Genomic DNA, 21,359 nt, shown 5'->3' on the forward strand with positions numbered 1-21,359 from the left:
TTAATGAGCAGTAGACTCTGGGATCTCTCTGTCAACCCCCCACCAGTCGCCAGTGCACCCCCCCCACCCTCTCTCTCCTCTCTCTCCTCCCTCCTCCCACCCGCTCTGGACGCTTCTTGCATTATTTCATCTGCTAATCTCCCTCAACACTACTTAGTATGTCACCAACAAAACAGGTCCCCCAACTTTTTTTTTTTTTTCACTGTGAGAAACGCAACTACAAGTGGGAGCCAAGGATTATCAAGGTACAGAATAAGAATAGGAACTAAAATGAATGATTTAAGTGCTGTATTGTAAATGACTGCCCACTTCAGACATGGTTTTCAGCTCAAGACACAGCAACCCAAGTCCTAATTGTTTCACTAGTGTACTTGGAGCACAAAGTATCCACTTCACAAACTTGGTGGTATCATGGAACTGGTGAATGTAATCGCTGGTGCTCCTTTCTCTGCATAGATGACACTTCACGGACTCTGACCAACTGTTTATTTGAAAAGGTAATGAAATATTTACTCTCCGTTGCTGTACAGATTAGCAGCAGTAATTGACTGCAACACACAAGTATGCGCACATTTTATAGTGAGAGAGAGTGAGGGAGAGATTTAGAGGGCCCCTCGTGTTTGAATGCAGATCTTGAGCACACAATAGCCCTGTTAGTGCGGTGGAGTTTCTGCCTGTCACTTTCTCTCCACATGTTGCTTTTTCTTTCAGAGATAAGTGGGCCTAATGCTGAACAAATAGTGGAAATCAGAAGCCACTGAGAATCATTTGCCTCTGCTTTTCCCATGGCTCCCAAACAGAAACCCGGGCCTGCCGACGAGGGAGAGGGTGAGAGAACACGCAAATGGGGGCGAAATAGATACAAGTACAAAAGGAAAAAAACAAACTCAATGAGCAAAACAATTTTGTCACCGCGAGCAGATCCAATTGAAAAGTCTCCTGGACGGGGAAGAGCTGGACTTGTCAGATCACACCACGGCACTGAATAGATCCGAGCCGCTTCAATTGGCATCAGGTGTGGGCTTCCCCTGGCCCGTGATAGGCTCCCACATTGTGCTGGCTAGACATTTGGCCATTTTCAAATATAATGGGAGAAATGAATGCAAATGAGTGAGTGGACTGAAATGTATTTAAATGCAGATTGAATGGGGGGCTCTGCGTAGCGCCTGATAACAAGTTGCTTTAGGAGAAGGGCCACATTGTGTTGGATCATCCCTCCAGCCCCCACCACTGCCGTCCCCCGGCCCGCCAGCCCTGTCCTCTCTCCCTCTGTCGCACTTGTTTCATAAGGGGCCATTGTTCCCTGGGCAAACTCTCTCAAAACTATTTACATTACTCTTTTATTTGAATTTCAAATATTTTGCCAGCTTTTTTCCCTCTGTTCCGTATATATGGCACCTGCAGTCTGGTGCCTTGGGCTATCCAGTAAAAGAGGAATTCTGGAGACTGTAGTGAAAAGGGGGTTCAATCATTAATGATAATGTTACTTATGTCCATACTGGCTCATTAGGAGCAGTGAAGCAGCAGTAGCATGTGTTTCGCAAACAAGTTTCCCCTGCCCACTACCGGCCGAGCGCTAGCCCACGGCGATCCATCTTCTCAAACGTCTCCTTCCCATATTTAAGGAGCTCTCGTTACAGCCGTTCCCAGACCTGTGAATTTATGGTGCACTCCGAGCGGTTAGCATAATCGCTCAGAATGCAGTCATTTCAGCGGGAATGTGGGAATTAGGGCAGGGGAGAAAAGAAAAGCTGTTGGTGTGTTAATTGAATTTTATAAGAATCCTTTGGAGCAGCCCTGCCTTGTTCGCAGTGCAGTGAGGACGCAAATGAAATTCTCCTGCAATATATATTTTCACCCTTAATTTTATTTTGTAGATTTTTTTTATTTTTTTTTCAAGTCATGATTGAAAAAAGTGATCCTTGATGCTAAAGCAGCATTTAGAGACACTTGTGTACACTTTCTTGTACTCTCTGATCTTTGCAAATAAAACAAGCCAAGGGAAACAAGAGGCGGCTTTCTTTGCATGAATTAAACCGCTTTTTATTTTTCTCATCTGCATTAAAAATACAATTTACATGCAATTAAATTTGATTAATTAGTGACACTAACCTCTGCCCGTCCTGTGTGAACATAATGAATGATGCATTTCAATGTCAACAAACCCATGCTTTACTCAGGTTTGTTTTCATCAAGAGACTTTATTAGATTATGAAAGACATCATTCAGAGGAAGTGTGACGAATATTCAAATCTTTGACTTTTACAACCTTTAATATAAAGACGGTGTAACTTGTGATAGTGGATTGTGTTCATAACCCCTTTTTATCCATGTGCATCTTGGCCCTGTTAGCATATGGGGGCAGCTGGGGCATCGCTGCAGAGATGTTTCAGTGTCCAGAAGTTTCCATGCGATGATTAATAGGAGGGGTAATGTAGTGGGGAAATGAGTAAACACTCCCTTGCTCCTGGCTTTGTGCTTCAGCGGCTTGATGACAAGGGCAGAGCAAGGTGAGAATTAAACAGAGGCGCGCAAGAAGAGAAAAGGAGGCAAAGGCGAGCAGTGGGCAGGAGGGAGGACTGAAGCATGACAGACCTGACCACTGAGTAGGAGTAGGCCGGGGAAAAGGCCATCCTGACAAAAGTGCAAGTTTCTCCTGAAGAAGAATAATTAAAAGCGCTCAAGGGAGGGCAGTTTTAATTTCACATGTAAGGGGCTAAAGATTTCATTTAAAGGCGCGCTGAGCAGAGAGGAGGTTAATAAGACGAACAAAGGCGACCAATGTGAGAACATACAGTGTGAGGCAGACTTTCACCTGACACGTTTTTAATTATGGAACCTCTGATATTTCTCTTTAGCAAAGAAGGAGCAAAAAAGAGGAGATTAACTGATTAATGGTCATGGTAACCAATTACTCAGTCAGGAGGAAATAGATATAACTTCCATCAGTAACAGTGAAGTGTAAAGAAGAGGATGTAGCTATAGCTAAAAGCGCTCCACTCCTCTTGCTGGCGGTCTGAGTAACTGCCTACTGGGAACAGAACCAGAGCATTGCATAATGTCTCCTTCTAAAAAGTGAACGGGCTTCCACAGTCAAATGCATGCTCTTGATCACTGAAATCTCACTCCATTAGTGCTATCTGAAGTTGATGTGTCCCAATTATCATAATAAGATCAGCTTGGTCCCACACTCCATGGGACTCCAAACTCTCTTACTGCCACAAAATGATCAAAAGGACTTTGTGAACTAGACCCAGAGTCCCAGCTGTGGGCTGATTTGTTCAGTAGTGGTGAAAAAGCACTTTAATTGAATATGATGTATTTCTTTTTCTTGTGCATTTGGGTTCACTACGTACAACAGAGATACGCCAGCGCTTCTCATCTCGCCTGCGTATCGACCCAAGAAAACGCTTCTACTTAGATCACCATTCAAGAGTAGAATACATTTCAGTGTTTGCCAAAGTGCATCCCTGTAATTGACTTCTCCTCCATAATGCCAACAGCAGGCTCTCCCATCCCTCCGTGTCCCCCTCACTCATCCTTCTGTTTCAAATCATTAATATTGTCAGAGGAGAGCATGGGAATGACTGGACTACTGCAATCCCAAAAAACTGCAGTCTCCCTCCTGCAGTGGCGTCAAACTGCACCCACACTGCGTTTGACACTTCTGTATTATATGTTTATCAGTCCCTAATGAAACACTGACAAGTCCTGCGCACAAGGGATACTGTGTTCCATTAATAGCCCTTAACGAACCTTGGGCCCTCACAAAAAGACTGGTCCTATTGCAGCTGACAGCAGAGGGGCCCTCAGCTCTGGCCCCCCGGAGAGTGAAGATATTACGAGTTAGCGGCGTCTGCGTACTCCCCCCTCTGCTCTATATGCGCGTGTGTCCCCTGAAACTAAAAGGTGTCTCTTTCCATTTCTTCAGGCACACGTTAGTTGACCACAGTGTTTAGCATGGAGCCCGACAAAGGGAACAGTGTCAGTTAATTTGCCAGCCGCTGTTTGTGATTGATTTATTCATCTACGGCTCAACAAATGTTTGTACTGAGACGAATCCCCTGAACCGTAATTTACAGCAAATTAAACCCTAATGAAGAGAAGAAACACAGACTCCAACGCAGTCATTCTAACTGAAAAATCATACCGCAGAACAACTTTTTGACTACAGCTTTTCACCATTTAGAGGAGTCAAGACAGAAGCACGCCCGCTACTGAAGATGAAACAGATGTTGAAAGTTAGTAATAGATTTAAAAATGACTAAAGCTACAAACTTACTCAGGAACTTATGCAGAATATCAATTCACAGGGTTAGTTTGCATTTTGTCTTCATAACAAATTATCAGTGTTACTCATTTACATTTTTCATTTTACATAGATTAACAAAAACAATTTCCTTGTGACTCAAAAATGCAGAAGTATTAGTTACTTGAATTTAAACAAGACAAGACAGACTTTTAATCTGTCATTAAAAAGACTAAACTTTACTCCAAGTCACTTCATTCAATAACAGAACATTGGCTGTAGCTTTCTGGATTAAAAAAACAAAACAAAACCGCAAAACCCTTTCTGGATTCCAATTAAAAATAAATAGTATAGTAATTAAAACCCATTGCCTATCCTGCAGGTAAGACTTTTGAAATATCAAACCCCAAAGCAGTGCCATAAATCTGTTAGACATTTACACTTCTGCTTTCACAAACTCACAGCCTCTCGTCTATAAAAGTTGCATCTCCCATGTGAGAAGGCCCTCGCAACCTCTCTATTAAAAAGTGACAAAACATTTGTTCTCACTAGAAATAATGGTCTGTAACATCCTCCTAAAGTGATTCACAGTTTATTTGCAAGTCCGTCACCGTGTCGAACGAGGAGGTTACCATGGCGTCACACATATGGATAATTTTAAGCAGTTGCATCTGGCGTGGCCGGCTACCATGCTATGATTAGTTTCCACGGCGTTTGTGAGTGTGTAAACCATCGGCGACATGGATGAAATATAGCTGAGGTTCACCGGGAGTGCAGGGAGAAGAAATGTACCCCATCTGTAATACACTGTGTAGACTAATATCTGCTCCTATTCTGTGATATTGCAGTGAGATATCGATCTGGTAAAATTGTCCCATATTGGAGCTGTCTGTTGTGATATTCATCATGCTGTCACCTCTCCCCAGCACCTACGCGTTATTAGAAACCCGGGTTTGAAGAGGTTGAAGGGTTTTAGTCTCCGAGATGTAGCAAACAATTCATCACAGGAGAGAGAGAGGAGAAAAGAATTCAGGTGAGGTGACGCTCGGCCATAAGATTTATGTCTAGTCAGGCTGTACATTAAGAATTATATCATCAAAGCAAGAGGACACCAGCAGCCTCGCACTGTTATCTGCTGACTTGGCCTATGTGCTCCCTTTTACAGTTAATACAACCTCTTTTTCAGTCCCCGAGAATGCAATAGTCTCACCCGGAGTTATTTGTAAAAGGAGTTTGTCAAAAACACTTGTCGCGCGTACAGCTCGTGGGAACTCCAGCGATTTTGACAGTGTGTTTTGCATTCGCTGCCAAATGCGCTCGTGAGGAATAAAAAGCTTGTAACTGGTATGTGCCACTTTCAATTCAGGCCTCTTCAGGGTGGGACTCCAGTTTTGAGCTCCCTTGTTATTTCCTCCTTTTGCCGTAAGAGATTCTTTCCGGAAGGATCACAGGCAACGGCAATCCAATTCTCTCCGTGTCTTGCGGAGTACTTTGATTCGTCTTTAACTCGGTACAAATGCTCGTCTGGGAATGTGCAGGCTGGGGGCTCCTTCTGAAGTGTGTGTGTGTGTGTGTGTGTGTGTGGATATGTGTGTGTGGTTGCCTGGCCTGCACGCAACGCTCTGCTCTGTTAGCCGCAATGTTATTGTTGTAAACAGCATTTAAAGCACAGCTGGCCACATTGATCAGGCCTCGCGTCGGAGTGAACTGGAGCAGGCGAGAGTGAGGCTGCATAAACAGGGGCCGCTTGTATCTAAATATGCAAACACTCTGTTAGCAGCAGTCAGCACTCAGGGGAACGCGCACTGTTACTGCGATGGGGATACAGTGAGAAAACAGGCCCTAACCTTTTTTGTGTTGGCTACAGATAAATACAGACAAAGCAAGTGGGAAGAGACATGTTACAATCTCCTTGATTATGTAAACAGTTCTTTTCCTCCCCGGATCATTTTTGGACTCCTAAGTATTTACTTTTCATTAATTATTGAGAAAAAGAAAGTGGAGGAAAAAAAGGCGAATAAACAGAGGGTAATTTTTGTTTAATGTTTCACACAGGAATCCAATCCTCAGTGCAATTAATGCTAATCATGGCGCTCTTCCTGTTTAGCTTGAACTCTGAGCATGTTTGTGTCTTTTTTTTAATTTGTTTTTTTCGCGTCTCGTTTCTCTTCCGATCCTTGACGCAGCTCTCAGCACCGGTGTCGTCTCGTGTTATGATTACATCACCTCTCCTCTGTCCATTTAGACCTGACATTAATCACATCCGGCTGTCTGCTGTGCCGCTTATTCCCAAAGTTGTAGAGAAAAAAGCTTTAATGGAGATGTGAAAACGATATTGGGAGGATGCAGCAGGTTGGATGTACTTAACGGAGTACAGTATATTAATTGCTTATTGGTTTTTGATTTCAGAGTCATTTAGGAGGCGATCGAACACATCATTTTCACAGCTATTGTTCTTTGGGGCCTTTTAATTGTCACCCCATTGGCCAAATTAAAAGCAAATTAAAAGCCTTAACTATTGACTCTATCAGAAGTCACTCTCCACAACAATTTCTCAAAACAATGGGGAGGATTAATGAAAATGCGGCTTGATTTCTCGTCTCCAAAAGCTTCTGCAACGGGGGGAACCAATTAACTACCCTTCAGGATGACTTTCACTTCTAACTGCCGGTCTGTTCTACTGCCAGAAACTGGGATTAATTCTCAATTAATCCGTCTAGCAGAACAACTCAGCCTTTGTGTGCTGGGGAGGACATGTGCGTACATCGCCGAGGTTATCCCCGAGCCTGTTTGCAGTACAGAGGAACTCCACCCCTTCTAAGATTGATACACCCCGTAGACCGGCTCTTCTCAAGCTGAAAATAAGAGCCATTAAAAGCCAATGGTTGACAATGATTTTTGTTTTAGGATTTCGAGCTTTATTAGCCATGCATATTAATGAGTCAATTAATTCCATTCGTCCTGACGAGTGCTCTGTTTGTTTTTGGCCTGACCTTTTATCTTAGATGCGTTCACGCTCTGGTTGGTTTAAGCACTTACTGCATACTGGGTTTCCCATAGCCTCGCGTCCAAAAAGGGAGTTTTTATTCGTTTAGTACCCCCCACACCCCCCCGCCCCACCAGCACCTTCTCTTTTGTTTTTCTTCTGCCATTTTCTCTCTCATCTGTTCAGCCTCCCTCTATTCATTCCTTCTGTCAGAATGCCTGCTGGACGTATCCCTCTGTAAATGTGACAGGAAATATGCTATTATTGCATGCAGAATATTTGCCTGATGGGATTTGCAATAAAATGAGTACGTTTCCCTTCCATTAGGATGTCTAAAGCCCGGCTCTCTAATTTATGATTACGCTGGCAAAAAGACATGTTATATACATAAAGACTAAAGTAGCCCCCAGTCTACATTTAGCCCGTCCTGCTTTCAAAGTTAGTTGAGAGGACAGGAGAAATAATTGAAAAGTGCAGCTGGACTGTGTACAATCTTGTAAGGGATGCCTAGAAAATGAGATTAATCAGTGGCGAGACATTGTGGGGAAAAGTTTGCAGTGAATGCCTGACAGTCGTGCTCTTTCTCTCATTTCAAATGTTGGCAGGCTAGCAGGCAGCTCCAAGGGAAATGCGCTCCTTTCATACTTGAGTAATTGATGAATTGTATGCAATATGCAAATGAGAATCCATAAATCTTATGAATGACAGCTTAATTTATGTGAGCCTTAATGAATGCAGGATTAGATTTTAATTAAATATCCTCAAAGGCACCCTGACTGGGTAAGTTTTTAAAGCCTTGTTTTGAAGACTTGTTTCATATGCATCGCAGTTCATGAAAAAGAGAGATCAGTGCACGCGGTTAGATGAAATTTCCTCGCAGTTTGAAGATAAGACCTGCTCTGTTTTGCTAACCAAAGGCACTTGCAATTAATAAATATTGGAGCAAAATCATATCATACCCATCTCATTTAGGCTTTCCTGGAACTGTTCATTCTCATACATTTGATTAACTGCATTTACTTTAAGCGCTATCTGATTTCCAACATTTGGTACAGTATCTTTTTAATTAAGAGAATCATCCATTAGGCATGGAAAAGTCAACCAATTAGGCTCTCCTCATCAGTTGGTGCATGTACGAAGTGTGCTCACTCATTATCACAGGCTGCTGATGTGATACCAAACAATCTTTGACTCTGTAGTTATACTTATACAATTATCGAATCAGCTTTTAACATTAATGATGCACGCGAATAATCAGACATTTATCGTGTTTTAAGATCTTTTTTCAAATTCTATTTCACAGCTGAGGGGCTTCAAACGCTGCTAATAGAAAGATTATAGGAGTTAGCTCTCTGTAGCTCGTGGAACAGTGGTCTGCTCTTAAAAACCACGCTGGAGTGTGATGAAGGATAGACATGAGGAGGAGGAAATTTCTTCATAATTTTCGATAAGGGCACTATGATATTGTTCATACTCCATTGGGGGAAAATATGGGGACCAAACAAAATCTTAACTTTCCACTTAGAAAAAAAAATTGTGAAGAGAAAAAAGCTGAATCTCAAGCAGGCCTAAACTGAAGAGCAGTAACTAAAGCTTCCATGAAATGTTGAGTATTGAAATAGAAATCTGTTTTATTTTATTTTATTTTAATTAAATATTAACCTCAAATCTTATATTTTTGACTACTTATTAAACACACCACTGCAACATTTATAAGTTCCACTATTTAAATTCAGCACAGTTCCTGCGTCATATCTCTATATTGCCCCCCTTCTTGAACCACCACAGCTCTGGTCTTGTCCCAGCATGGTCCTAATCAGCCTCTGGTCTAACAAAGGCACCAGGAAGGCACCCACTCTCCCTGCACCACACTGATCTGCAGCCGCACATTAGTACACAGGGGATCAGAGCAGACATGCACTTTAAAAGGGTTTTTAGTGGGATTGCTGCTAACTCTCCCCCGCCTTTGATTTCACACCATTTGATCTGTGATATATTGTTCCATAACAAAGCTTCACAGTTTTCGGGCGGATGCAGCTGTTCCTACCCTTAATAAATAAAACTCCGTGGTTTTTTTTTTCTTCTTTTGGCGTACTCACAAACTGCCTGTAATCCGGGTTATCTAGATCTGATAAGAGATGTGGCTACCTGTGCACGCCGCGGTTTGACAGGTGCAAGGGGGAAGCTGATTGAGATAATCCAAGAATAGGTTCAATGCAAATACAGATACAAGATGAAGGTTTGGATAGACGGGAGCGCAGGAAAGATGGATGAGTGAATGCCTTCTCATGTATCACAGTGCGACTCCCAGATTATGATCGTCACAACCAATAGAGTGCCAAGGTCAGCAGCAAATATAAATCATGTTTTTCTTTTTTTGTGTGTATGGATAAAGGAAACATAGGCGATGTCTGAGGATTCTTTTGGTGACTGTTAGTAGTGCTGTAATGTTATTCAAAATGAAGCTAACTCTCAACAAATGGGTGTATTGTCTGAATTGTTACGAAAAACATTGTCTCATTCTCAACTATGAAAATATGAAAATACAAAAGCAGTAATATATCTAAATAATGGGCAGTAGGATAGTTTCAATAACTGCTAAAAGATGAACATAGCACCTGATGTTTGAAGTCTCTGCTCATTCCTATTAAATATTATGTAAAGTAAAACTTACAAAGTAAAACATACAGTAAAGTAAAACATACAAATTGAAATACTTTATTACAAACATATTAAATTCTGCACTTACTATTACAACATTCCTACAGTTTATTGTAAAAGCAAACATAGCTCACTATAAAAGATTAATGAGTGACTATGAGCTTCCTCATTTGAGCGTTTGCATGGACACTGATCTTATCTTGTTACGTTTCAGCAGAAGTAGAACAGGAGGCCAAATAAAAGCTAATACAAGCTGCAATATTACTTTAAATGTTTTATACATTTAAAGTTTTCATTAAAGCAACACTACGTAACTTCCTGCAGACTGGCATGTCACTTATGTGATTCAGCTCAAATAGAAATTTAGAGCCATACTTCAGAACATTCAGGGATTTATGTTTTATGCCGTACCGTGGAAATTTAGAGCCAAAGGAGCAACCTTTTCAGACTAAATAAGAGTCAGGTTTGTGGAGATGTAAGCCTGCTCACGTTGCACTGAAAACAATATGAAATCTATCTTTTTTGGTGAAAGAAAATCATTCTTTTATTTTAGTGTATTTTTCTACAAAAATGTTACACTGGGGGGCTTTGCCTGCTTTGCCAACAGACATAAAAAGACAAAAAATATTTTTGCCAATAAAAGTAGTGCATCTGCTGCATAATATAGAGAAGGAACACACAAGAATCTTAATGTGTAGAAGCTGAGGAAAAAAAACATAACATTTCTTACCATTTTGTTAACTAAATAATTGCATCAATACACTGCTATTTCCTACTCCAACTCTTAATCTCTCACAGTGGTTATGCTTGTATTGGTAAATCATTTGATTTGTCTGAAAGTGTAAAGTCCGCGGCTCCTTGGGGTCTGAGGCCGGTGCGTTCCTGCCTGACCTGGCTCTTAGAAGGTAATGTGCTGCTTTGTTTTATCAATAAGACCTTGTTTTCATGGCTGGTCACCACCCCAGCAAACCAATCAATGGGGCATGCTCTGCTATCGCTGCGAGAGAAATGAAAAATAAACCCCAGATAATCCTTCAGTTAAAAGGTTACTCAGGGCGATAAAAGCTATTTTGTTAATTTATTTACTCTCTGTGCCGGAGAGATAAAGAAAAAGGAACAATTAGGGAATTCTAGGTGAGAGAATTTAAAAGGGCAATGACATTGGGTTAATATTTTATAAGACCTGATTGGCAGAGACCTGGAGAGGCTTTTTGTTTACATAAGCCCGACGCCGGAATGATTCACTCGCTTGTTTTGGCCGACTGTGCGGAAATGGAATAAATATCTTCCCACCTTACCTTTTAGAAACATCAAACAAAAGGCAGAGATAAAAGGTTAATGGCTCAATCAGAACCCACCAGGAAATAATATTATGTTCTTTCTGTGCAAACTCCATTCGCTTATTGACATAATCAGGTTGGAAAATTCGAAGGGGAGATATCGGAGGATGGGAGGAGCAGCTGTGTGTAACTAAATACACTGAAGAAAGCGTGCATGCATGGGCTAAACATTACATTTGTGGTTTCAATTGATTTATAACAGATCATAATCACTGCATTAACGGCGTTCGGGGTAATAAGATCTCAGTCGCTGCTTCCGCCAACAGAAAAAGACGGGGCGACTGATGGCTGGAAGATGTCATAATTCCTCTGTGAAATCAACACTATATCTAGCTGTTATTATTATCTTCTTCCTGTAAACTGGGGTGCGAACGAGAATTTAATTATTGGACTTTTATTGAAATTGGACGGGTGTGGAGTGTATTGTCAGTGCCTGCGTGTAATCTGATTGCCAGTGTGTTGTATAGGATCAGGTTGCAGGCCCGACTCTGCTGGGTCAACACATGGCCGAGCCCATTAAAGGAAGTCTGGTTCAGGGAAAGTTCACCACTATTTTCTTTTCACCATGGCAGCAAAACAAAAAACCAGAGAGAATAGATGTGTAACATATTTGTAGGCCCCCGCTCCAAAGCTGCATGGTGGGGCATATTTTGTTTTCTTAATTGAAGCCAGAGTTTGGGGGCCCCCTGAATATCACTTGGTAAATATAAATAAAGAGGAGAATAAAATGGCCTCTTGAATGACCTCCAACGCAAAAACAATATTGTGCGTTTTGAGAACAAGTAGAAGGTTTCAAAATAGAAAAAGATATGAAAAGAAAGCAAAAACCCAGGCACAGACGTAAAAACACAGCGACTATTTGCGTCGCTCCCAGGCGTGGATAAATAGAAAGGGAAACACAGCAGAAATATTAGTCTTATCTCACAATCTTACAATTATAGACTGTGGACTTGAACTCAAACTGAAACTCAATAGGAGAGCCCAAATTTTCTTTATCTTCTATCTTCATATATCAAAACGTATCTGGATCCACACTCATGTTTTGCATTCATATATTTTTTAAATAATTTTATAACCATTCATCATAAACTTTTGTGAAAAACAAAATACTCCAAATAAATAAGGTAAAGTTATTCATGATAAGTCCCTACATTCCAATCATAAATCCAGTGGTCCCATCTCTTTTTTCCTCTTCAATATTGGCCTAGTTTGCAGTGGTTTCTGTGCCAGGCTATTTGGGGAATCAGCATCTGCTGCGTGATAAATAGCCTGGTGCTTTTGTTTGAGGCCAGGTTGAGTTCCTCTCTGGACCCGTCTTATTAGCCCTGTGTGGCTCTGACCAGCTCTCTCTGTAATGTGGCAGGGCAGCTCTATCCTGCAGCCAAAGGACATGTTAACTCAAATAAAAAGATCAACACTTCTCATACTGAAGCTAAAAGTGTATTCTTCACACTGGATTTAGACACCTCCTTGGTCCTAAGTGAAGGAGACAATAACATGGATGTGAGTGAGGTTTTGTGTAGCTGTAGGAGCCCAGTTCAAAGCGCTCTTTCAGACGCTGGATTGCTTTCATGGCTGGTGTTATTTGTGCGGCGGCCGGGGGAAGGTGAAACGCTATCCCTTTAAACACAGACACACATTCTCCAACAGTCTGTCTAAACATTACCTTTACTTAACTGGAGCTTTGTACCTGGGTTCACATCCCCTGACATGATCTGAGGTTGATGTGACATTTTTGTCCATTTGAGGGCCTTTTTTGCTTTTGGTATTGTTGGTAAAAAGCCCTTTACCCATCTCATAGCCTCTATTGAGGTCTTTCATAAATAATTCAGTCAGAGTACAAGTGAAAGTGATGACAGCAAAACTGTCTGCGATCTCCCCCTCTCCAAAGATCAAAGAGGTGCTTCTATAGAAATAGGAATTACATTTCCAGACCTGTGCTATGTTCTTTCTCTTTCCCTCCTCCTCCCTCTCTCCTCCTATTACTGCTCCTCTCCTCCAGTGGGACGTAGTTAAGTTAAAGCCATCTTTTAGTCCTAAAATCTAGTGAGCGTGTATATGAGGGAGTCAGACAGATACAGCCCCTGCACTCTATTAGCACAAGTGAGGTGAATAAACCACTGAATAGACCACTATAAGAGTGTGTGGGATCAGAGCTGAGAGCAGCTTCACTGTGTGGACACTGCCTTTGGGAAATGCAGGGAAATGTAGTGTAACACAAACAACCACATGTAATGTACTGGCTGATAAAATCCAAATGAGAAAGAACACATCATCAGTCAGCAGCAGGAATACTCTGTTATACACTGTTGTATTCTTATAAAAATAATTATTATTGGACATCATCTGACAATTGTTTTGTTAATTATTTTGGCTCTGACGAGATGGCATATAATGTGTAGTCATTTACATATTTATTAATTATGGCCTAGTTTCCACACCAGATGACCTTCATATCTTACCCCCCCTGTTTAAACTGAAATGGGACCAGCATAAGTGCATACTAGCTGGTGACCCCATGTGGCTGGTTTGTTGTTTTTGTTAAATTATAATGAGAATAATAATTATGGACATGGTTGCAATTATGTAGTTATTAATGACAACAACTTATTATGATTAAATGGTGACTAATTTGTGGCTAAATCAGAATGTCAAATGTGTAAAGTGAGCTTAAATTATAACTGTTAGCTGAGTAGCTGACATCGTTTTTTGTTTTTTTTCGACTATACCCTGTGTACTGTCCTAATCTCAAATAGACGTGCCAGAATATCAAATAATCATCATTTTATGATATCAAGTTTTAGTGTTAAATTATTGTGAGAGGGAACATCACAACTGAACAATTATTTACAATTATTAACACTTTGACCAAACAGCAGTAAATCCTAGTTTTTCTTTCACTCATCTTATACCAGATTCATGGAATTACTAACTCTCTCAATGAACAAGTAATGATATTCTGTACAGATGCACTGATCCAGCTTTTCCAGTTCCGTTACCGATTCTGATGCTGATCCTGATATTACAGAATTAAGTGAATACTCGATATCAACCAATACCAGTGTAGAGACTGAAGACAGCATTTATTTTCTTTAAATGAAAACAAAATAAGACCTTACTGCTCCAAATGTGTTATGTAGCTGTTATTTATCCCACAAGTAACTACAGAACAACTTTGAGTGAATAAAAGTTAAGTTAAAGTAAAGAGATTTTGTGGGCAAACATCAGTAAATAGTCCTTTTACATCAATATATCCAACCGGGATATTGACTGAACCAAAGTCTGGAAAGCGATATCCAATCCAGAATGTGTTTATCGGCTGTGTGGTATCGGATTGGTGCTTCCCTAATATGATCTAAATATGCAGACAGAAAGGCTTATGTAGGCAATGTAGACTTACAAATTGTGACTTCCCTATTTATATCAGGGCTTGTCATAAAACTGGTGCCAAATTAATATGCGCGTCCGTTTTGAATAGAACAGATGATTTCATGTGGCAACCCCAGAAGGCAAAAGCTGAAAGGAAATAAAGAGGAGCGTAGTTTTGACGTTTTGAAGATAAATGAACGCCTGGCCATATTGGAGTGTCTTTGGTATCCTGTTAAAGCTTTAAATGGACTATTGTATGTGAAATAATGTATGAAGCCAATATGTCACCTGTGTCAAGTCAGAATAATTCATCTTCTGCCTACTAGACCCCCTGCCCCTCGCTGCAGAACACACCTTGGTACAATCCTGGACCCTCATTAGTTGCTCATTGCATTTTCTTGGCCACTAGGCTTTTCTTTGTAACTATAAGCCTCCAAAGTGGCTATTGATTGTAACTTGAAGCTGTATTAATAAGTGAATGAGTACAGTGCGTGCAGAGTATGGCTGTATCTGCTTTGAAGGCCTTTTCTCCTCCACATTGAGGTAGCACTCTCATTTATCACGTCTGGATGTGTGCCCCTCGTTTGGTGTAATAAAACTCCCCCATCAGGACCGTCCAACAGGTCTGAATCACTCTGTCACACCACCTTCCAGCTAAGGCGCGCATTAAATCAAGCAAGCAGAACATTTCCTAAGGCAGCCATTGCCTTTTAATTTCCTGAAGAACCTTAAAATATCATTCATTACCAGAACTACACATATTTGGTTTTTAAAAGTCTCATAAATCAATAGTGGCCTGACTGCAATAATTATAACAAGTTAACATGTAATTTCCAGGCTGAGGGGCCGCGCACTGGATTTTTAGCATATGCAAACGAGGCAATTCAAATAGTGCAGGGATATTAATACGGAGGAACAGGTAACGAGGTGCAGGTTATGAATTATGCATCAAAAAGTGGTTGATCTTCAATAAAGGAAATGAATTCACCGTGTAATCTAATTAGTTATGGAACTCTATTATGTCGGGCTACAGAAAGCAACTGTCCTTGAAAAGAAATTTATTTACAGTACATGTTAGCTCGTTTGGAATGGGATTGCATTCTGGAGTGCTCCAAATGTTAACACCCCCCTTTTCCCACCACCCTCCCTCCTCACTCACCCCCTTAATGTGTGTCCGTGTGTCTCTCTCTCTCTCTTTCACACACACACACACACACACACACACACACACACACATACACACACGCAAACCTAACCTCCCTTGTCTTCTGTGTCTGTCTACGTTACAGCTCCAGACCAGGACGGCCCCCCAAAAGGACCCAAAGTGTGACATCGCCGGAGAACCCCCACATCATGCCGCATTCTGTCCCAGGTCTCATGTCCCCTGGTATGATCCCACCCACAGGTATGGAATTTTTTCACATAAAGCTCTCTACAAAAACACACTCCCTACTGCTCATCTCCCAAATGTTAACCAGTCCAAAGCGACACATACACCCACCCGACCACCAGACCAGACACCAGCCATTTCCTCCCCAATCCCCTGCAAACAAATAATAAAGGAAGAGGGGGGGGGTTTGAATAAATTGGAGTGGAGATCTTTCTCTCAGATTATTCCGGTAGATGTTGCATATCGCCCTGAGTGTATTCTAATTAGCACGATTAAATCCACTCGGCTGCTGTATGTACATAGGCAGTGGTGATGCTAAAGCAAGCCTATCGCCACAAGAATCAACAACACCCATTTGTGCCCTAACTTAGCCCAGGGCCCAGTCTTATTGCAGCAAATGCTTTTGTTCTATTTGGGGCTGGCTGCACTGTGCTTGCTTTGATGTTGGTGGCTCCAAGTGCACTCATTTGCATGTTTAGTTTCTTCCTCTTGACATATCTTAATGATACTTTATCATCAAGCACAATATTTAGATGCTTGACCAGTTTATAGCAGTGATGGGTGGTACCAGTATTTTTCAATATCTAGTAATAAGGTAATATTGCGATATCAACCCGATACTCATACTAATGATTTTTGTATTAAAATGCATTTAAGTTTTTAACTCAGTCAGTACCTCAGCCAATAGGAATACCGGTATATCAATATTTGGTATCGATACACTCATCACTAGCTCAAAATAAGCAGACATGATAATATTAGTATATCAGTATTTATAAAACTAAGTAGGGCTGGGCGACATGGCCAATTTTTATTATTTTTTTGCACACATTGGATGATTACATTTTTAATCGATTAAAGTCAGAGCAGGGACTGAAAATTTGTATACCCCTGTAGTCAGCATCACTTAAGTTAGTAAAATGTAATACTGTCCCAATCTTTTTTTTTTTATTTACCTGTTAATAGATTAACTTGAGATAGACAAAAATATTATTTGCATTGCAGTGTTTTGTTCAAATGTTGTATGCCATACTCCTTATATTTGAACACAATAGAGATTGACATGGTACAGTGCTTTGTAGTGTGTAAAAGTGAGGTCAGGCTGTCTGTGCGGCAGTGGGCTATAGAAGCAGACATAAAGGCCGGCCTCAGCGCAGAAGGACAATGATGAGAAAGAGCCGTGTTATTTAGTGGAACATAAAGCAACAGAAAGGCCTTTTGATATCAGCCCCTTTAAGCCCAGGGGGACTCTATGATCTTGACATTTAGTCTTGGTTTTCAGGGGCCGCAGATAAAGTAATTGAGGTTTTTGGTTGTCTCATAACTGTTGTAAGGTCTGCAACCCAGCAGACCCTTCTCCACTTTCTCCATTGTTAATCTTATCTGGACTACGGTATTGCACATGAAACATCAAGTAAGTTACTGAACTTGACGGATTAATAATTACATGTAATTGACCACACACAAGTTAGCATCTAAGCAGGCGGCTAATTGATCTTGCCATCACGTCCAAATGTACTGATTGATGATTAAAATGTGACATTGAGAAAGTGTCTTAAATAGATGCACTATCATGTCATGTCAGATTAGTTCATTTCTCAGATGAGTTAGCGCCTGCACTCACAGACAGAACAGCAGCCCTGGGCTCCTCCCCGGGCTCAGCACTACCCCAGTGAGGCACTACTTGTTTAATTGACAATACAAAAATGAACATAAAGTATTTTGTTCATTGAACTATGATTATATTTCAGATGTGTAATGCTAAAATGGTGGATAGTCTTCTCTTGTCAGTGGCTGAAACTTCAGCTCAGTGATCTAGTTCATAGCCTTTAAGGCAGAAGAGAAGTATTACGGCATTGTTCATGCAAATGGCTGTTTAAGGAGATGATCCTTCATATTTCTCTGCTCCAGTACAGTGTCCAGTGAACAGCACTGTGAGGCTTAAGACACGTCATATTAGATCAAACTGACGAGAATATTCAGTGGGCTAAAAAGATGAGATCCTCACAGTCTAACAGGACCAGAGAGGACTATGTGAAACACATTGTTAACATATGTATCTTTGCCCTTGACACCAGTTCCATTTAGAAAAGGACATCTTAATATGCTTAGGTTCCATTTAAGCAAATGCCCTCATATGTGTGTGGACGCACATGTGTGTGGAAGTGTTGGTGCGTGCGTGGGCGCCCCAGGGGGCTGCGCTGGAGCCTTTCCAGTTGCTGATGCATTACAGGCAGATTGGCCCCAAATCGGATTATTTGCTGTGGACTGACACCACACTGAGATGACATCTCCTTTAAAGTGGAGAGGGCCTGCGCTCACACTCTGGCCACTACTTAAGAAGCAGCTTCAGTATAATTCATTTATGTCCTGGATATGGCTTCAACCTTTTGAATAACGCAAGAGTACGGCATTCACCATTAGAGAAATGAATGTCACCTGCATCTCTCAGAGTGTTCTTTTACTTTACCAGTCAAGACAACATGTTCTGTCAGACTGTAATGCTATGTTGTACATATGTGTACACATACACACTAGCGCCATGGTGCCATGGTGCTTATTGGTGTATTTACAGTATGTTCTTTTATGTACAATTAGCACGTCAGCAACCAAAGAGGATAGTCTAATCTAGTGCCACTTGAAGCTGCTTTAAAATAGATCCAGCATGCACTGGGTAATTTAGTGTCATCTCCTCATGCCTTCCCCCTCCTCTTTGAGTCTGCCGCTTATCATAAGGTTAGTGCGCTATGTAATTGATACTAAATTTGTCGTGATGTGGAAAGCATAGTTCAAGTGGTGCAGTGTACCTAAGACTTGTCTTGTCCCTAACCCCAGTTTGTCATTGTGGCGCTGCCACCGCTCCATGCATACAATTAGGCAGACGTTTTATTCACATGGAGCCTTTCTGTGCTCTAATGCTGCTTTACCTGTTTTATTGTTGCCTATAGTTCACTAAAACCAGATCACAGGGATGTTTGATTTTCTCCTCACTGCTAAAGGAAAGTGGTAAAAGTCTTTCTGAGGAGTAGCGGTGTGGTTAATGTGATTTTAATGAAATGATATGAGTTAGTTGCGGAGGGCACAGGCATTGGGGTGTTTGTTGTAAGAATGTTCTGACATTGGCGCAGGTATGGGGCAGCTCGCATGTTAATTAATGATGAAGATCCTGACAATATGCAGAGGCATGACAGCGTTAAGCCAGTCGGCTGCTGCTTCCTTTGCATATTAATAGATCCTTCATTATTATTTAATATGACAGCTGCTCCAAGGGCTACCATCAGACCTTGTCTCTGTTATTTGCTGTTTGGTGCTCCCCATGTGACACTGCCACGCTTCTCTATTTGTAGACTCTTGCCTGTTTCTGGTGGTGAACTGGTGTGGCTCTGTAAGGAGGATGTGTGCTCTGAGGATTTGGACTTTTCAGTTTGTCTAAACCACAAGTGTGAGAATCTAAAGGTGACTTTGAATATATGAGGCAGGATTGTTTTGTTTGCATAGTAATGAATGCAGATTAGCAGTGAGTGGGATTGGACTTGTTGACGTTTATATTTCTCGTAGCTTAATAGACTTGTTGCTGGGGTCCTACACTTTTACATTTGCTGAAATGAGACGTGCGTACTGAAGATATGACAGCTTATCTAATAAAAGGGAAGAATCACAAGATAATGGATCTTGCTTCATTCATTTCACTTTGACAAAGAAAAAGGTAGCAGACAGAAGCGATATATCAGGCATGAGTTATGAGATAAACTGTTTATTTGTTTGACCTGAGTAATACTAAATGTACTACCTGTTTATATATTGTATCCAGTTTATTATCATATCTTGAATGTTATGTTTATTTTCGTGGATAAATGAAGTCTATAAACCTTTTCCTTTAAGTTGTCTTCTGCCTGTGGTAGAAGGCTGTGAAAAGACAAACAGAAAACAGCCTACACTAGTGCCGTAAACTACTCTAGTCACAGCCAAAGTTAGTGTCACCGAGAGAGCGGGCAAGAGCTCTCCTTTGAGCTGCACCTGATTTGTGGAGGGAATTTATCACACAAACAGCCCAGAGGTGATTTCAATATTTACTGGGCAGTCTGCTCTGCATACGTCTCATTTGGAAAACAGTTGACTCTTGCCCATTATACACAAATGAAGGCTGACCTTCAGACCGGGCAGAGGCCACATTCATTATGTGAAGAAGTATCACCTTCTTACGAGCCTGGCCTATGCATATGGAACAGCAGCCCCAGCCCACTGCAAACGAGAGAGCCCTCTGACATGATGTATACTGTACGTCAATATGGTACTGATGTATTTTAAGATGCAAACAAGGCTTTAAATTATATGCACCTCCATGTCAGAGGCTCAGAGTGACTCTCGCCATCTGCCTATCAGCTGGGAGGAGAGGCGAGGGTGCCCAGGCCGCGCAGTGTGTATTTGTGTGTGTGCATGTTTGTGCATGTGTGTGTGTAAGTGTTAGAGCCACATGTTCCGTCTCTGCCTCTCCGTGTACCCGTGTCTTTCTCAAATGCATGGCTAATAGCTGCTCTTGAGTCCTATCACGCAGTCATGACAGCTTAGTGATGATAAACGCAGACGCCGCCTTGTTCTGCGTCAAACATAAGCTAAACCTGCATATCAAATGTGCAGAGCGTCTGTAAGGGGCCAGGTGATATACTGTATTGTGGAGAGGAGTGATTTCACTAATAGCTGCATGTCTTTGTTTCCTGTGCGCCTTCTTTGATTTTGTTGCTTGGCAGAACAGTCAGGTGACTCTCCTGAGACACAGGCCTAGAGGAGCTTTAGCACTATCTGTCCCTGCTGTTTGAGAACAAGCTCATGAATAAAGATTTCAGTCACGTTCAATACTCTACAACTGCCCCAATGACAAACCAATGCTTTATGATTTCTGCTGTGCGCTGAGCGTATGTATATCTGTAATCTTAGATTCTCTATATCAATCAAATCCTGCCCATTCTGATGGAGGAGGATAGCCTTTTCAGATACTCTTTATTACAATCTGTTTTCACAGAATGCAGTAGAACTGGGGCTGTTTTTTTGTTTTGTTTGTTTTTTTCCCAAAATGTGATGTTGAAATTAATTTATAATGGGGCAGTGTATTGAATTTTCGCTGATGTTTTCTTACTTATGAGAGCAACAAACCAGGTTGTCCCTGTTATTGAGAATGTACAGAGCCAGAGAACAGAGGTGAGGTGTCCTGTAAAACATTCATAGATATCTTATGCCACCAGACACTCAGCGATCTCTCCATCTCATCACTATGACAGCCTTCTGTGAAGATCTCCTCTGTCATGTGATAAAAAGCCAAGCTGTGATCGCAGGCATCTTTTCCCTGTAGCATACTCTATAAAATTA

General features: G+C 41.3%; 1 protein-coding gene across 2 annotated transcripts in view; it reads left to right on the forward strand.

The window, feature by feature from the left end:
- dachd (dachshund d) overlaps positions 1–21,359 on the forward strand; it is a 97,909-nt gene that overhangs the window by 34,062 nt on the left and 42,488 nt on the right. For both annotated transcript variants that reach the window (XM_055153773.1, XM_055153778.1), the window contains exon 2: positions 15,895–16,010. In XM_055153773.1, coding sequence (XP_055009748.1) covers positions 15,895–16,010 — 116 coding nt within the window. The remainder of the gene's footprint in view (positions 1–15,894; positions 16,011–21,359) is intronic.

Source organism: Boleophthalmus pectinirostris, unplaced genomic scaffold, assembly GCF_026225935.1.
Source record: "Boleophthalmus pectinirostris isolate CB_2022bp ecotype Guang Dong unplaced genomic scaffold, ASM2622593v1 HiC_scaffold_1, whole genome shotgun sequence".
In the NCBI taxonomy this organism is placed as follows: Eukaryota; Metazoa; Chordata; class Actinopteri; order Gobiiformes; family Gobiidae; genus Boleophthalmus; species Boleophthalmus pectinirostris.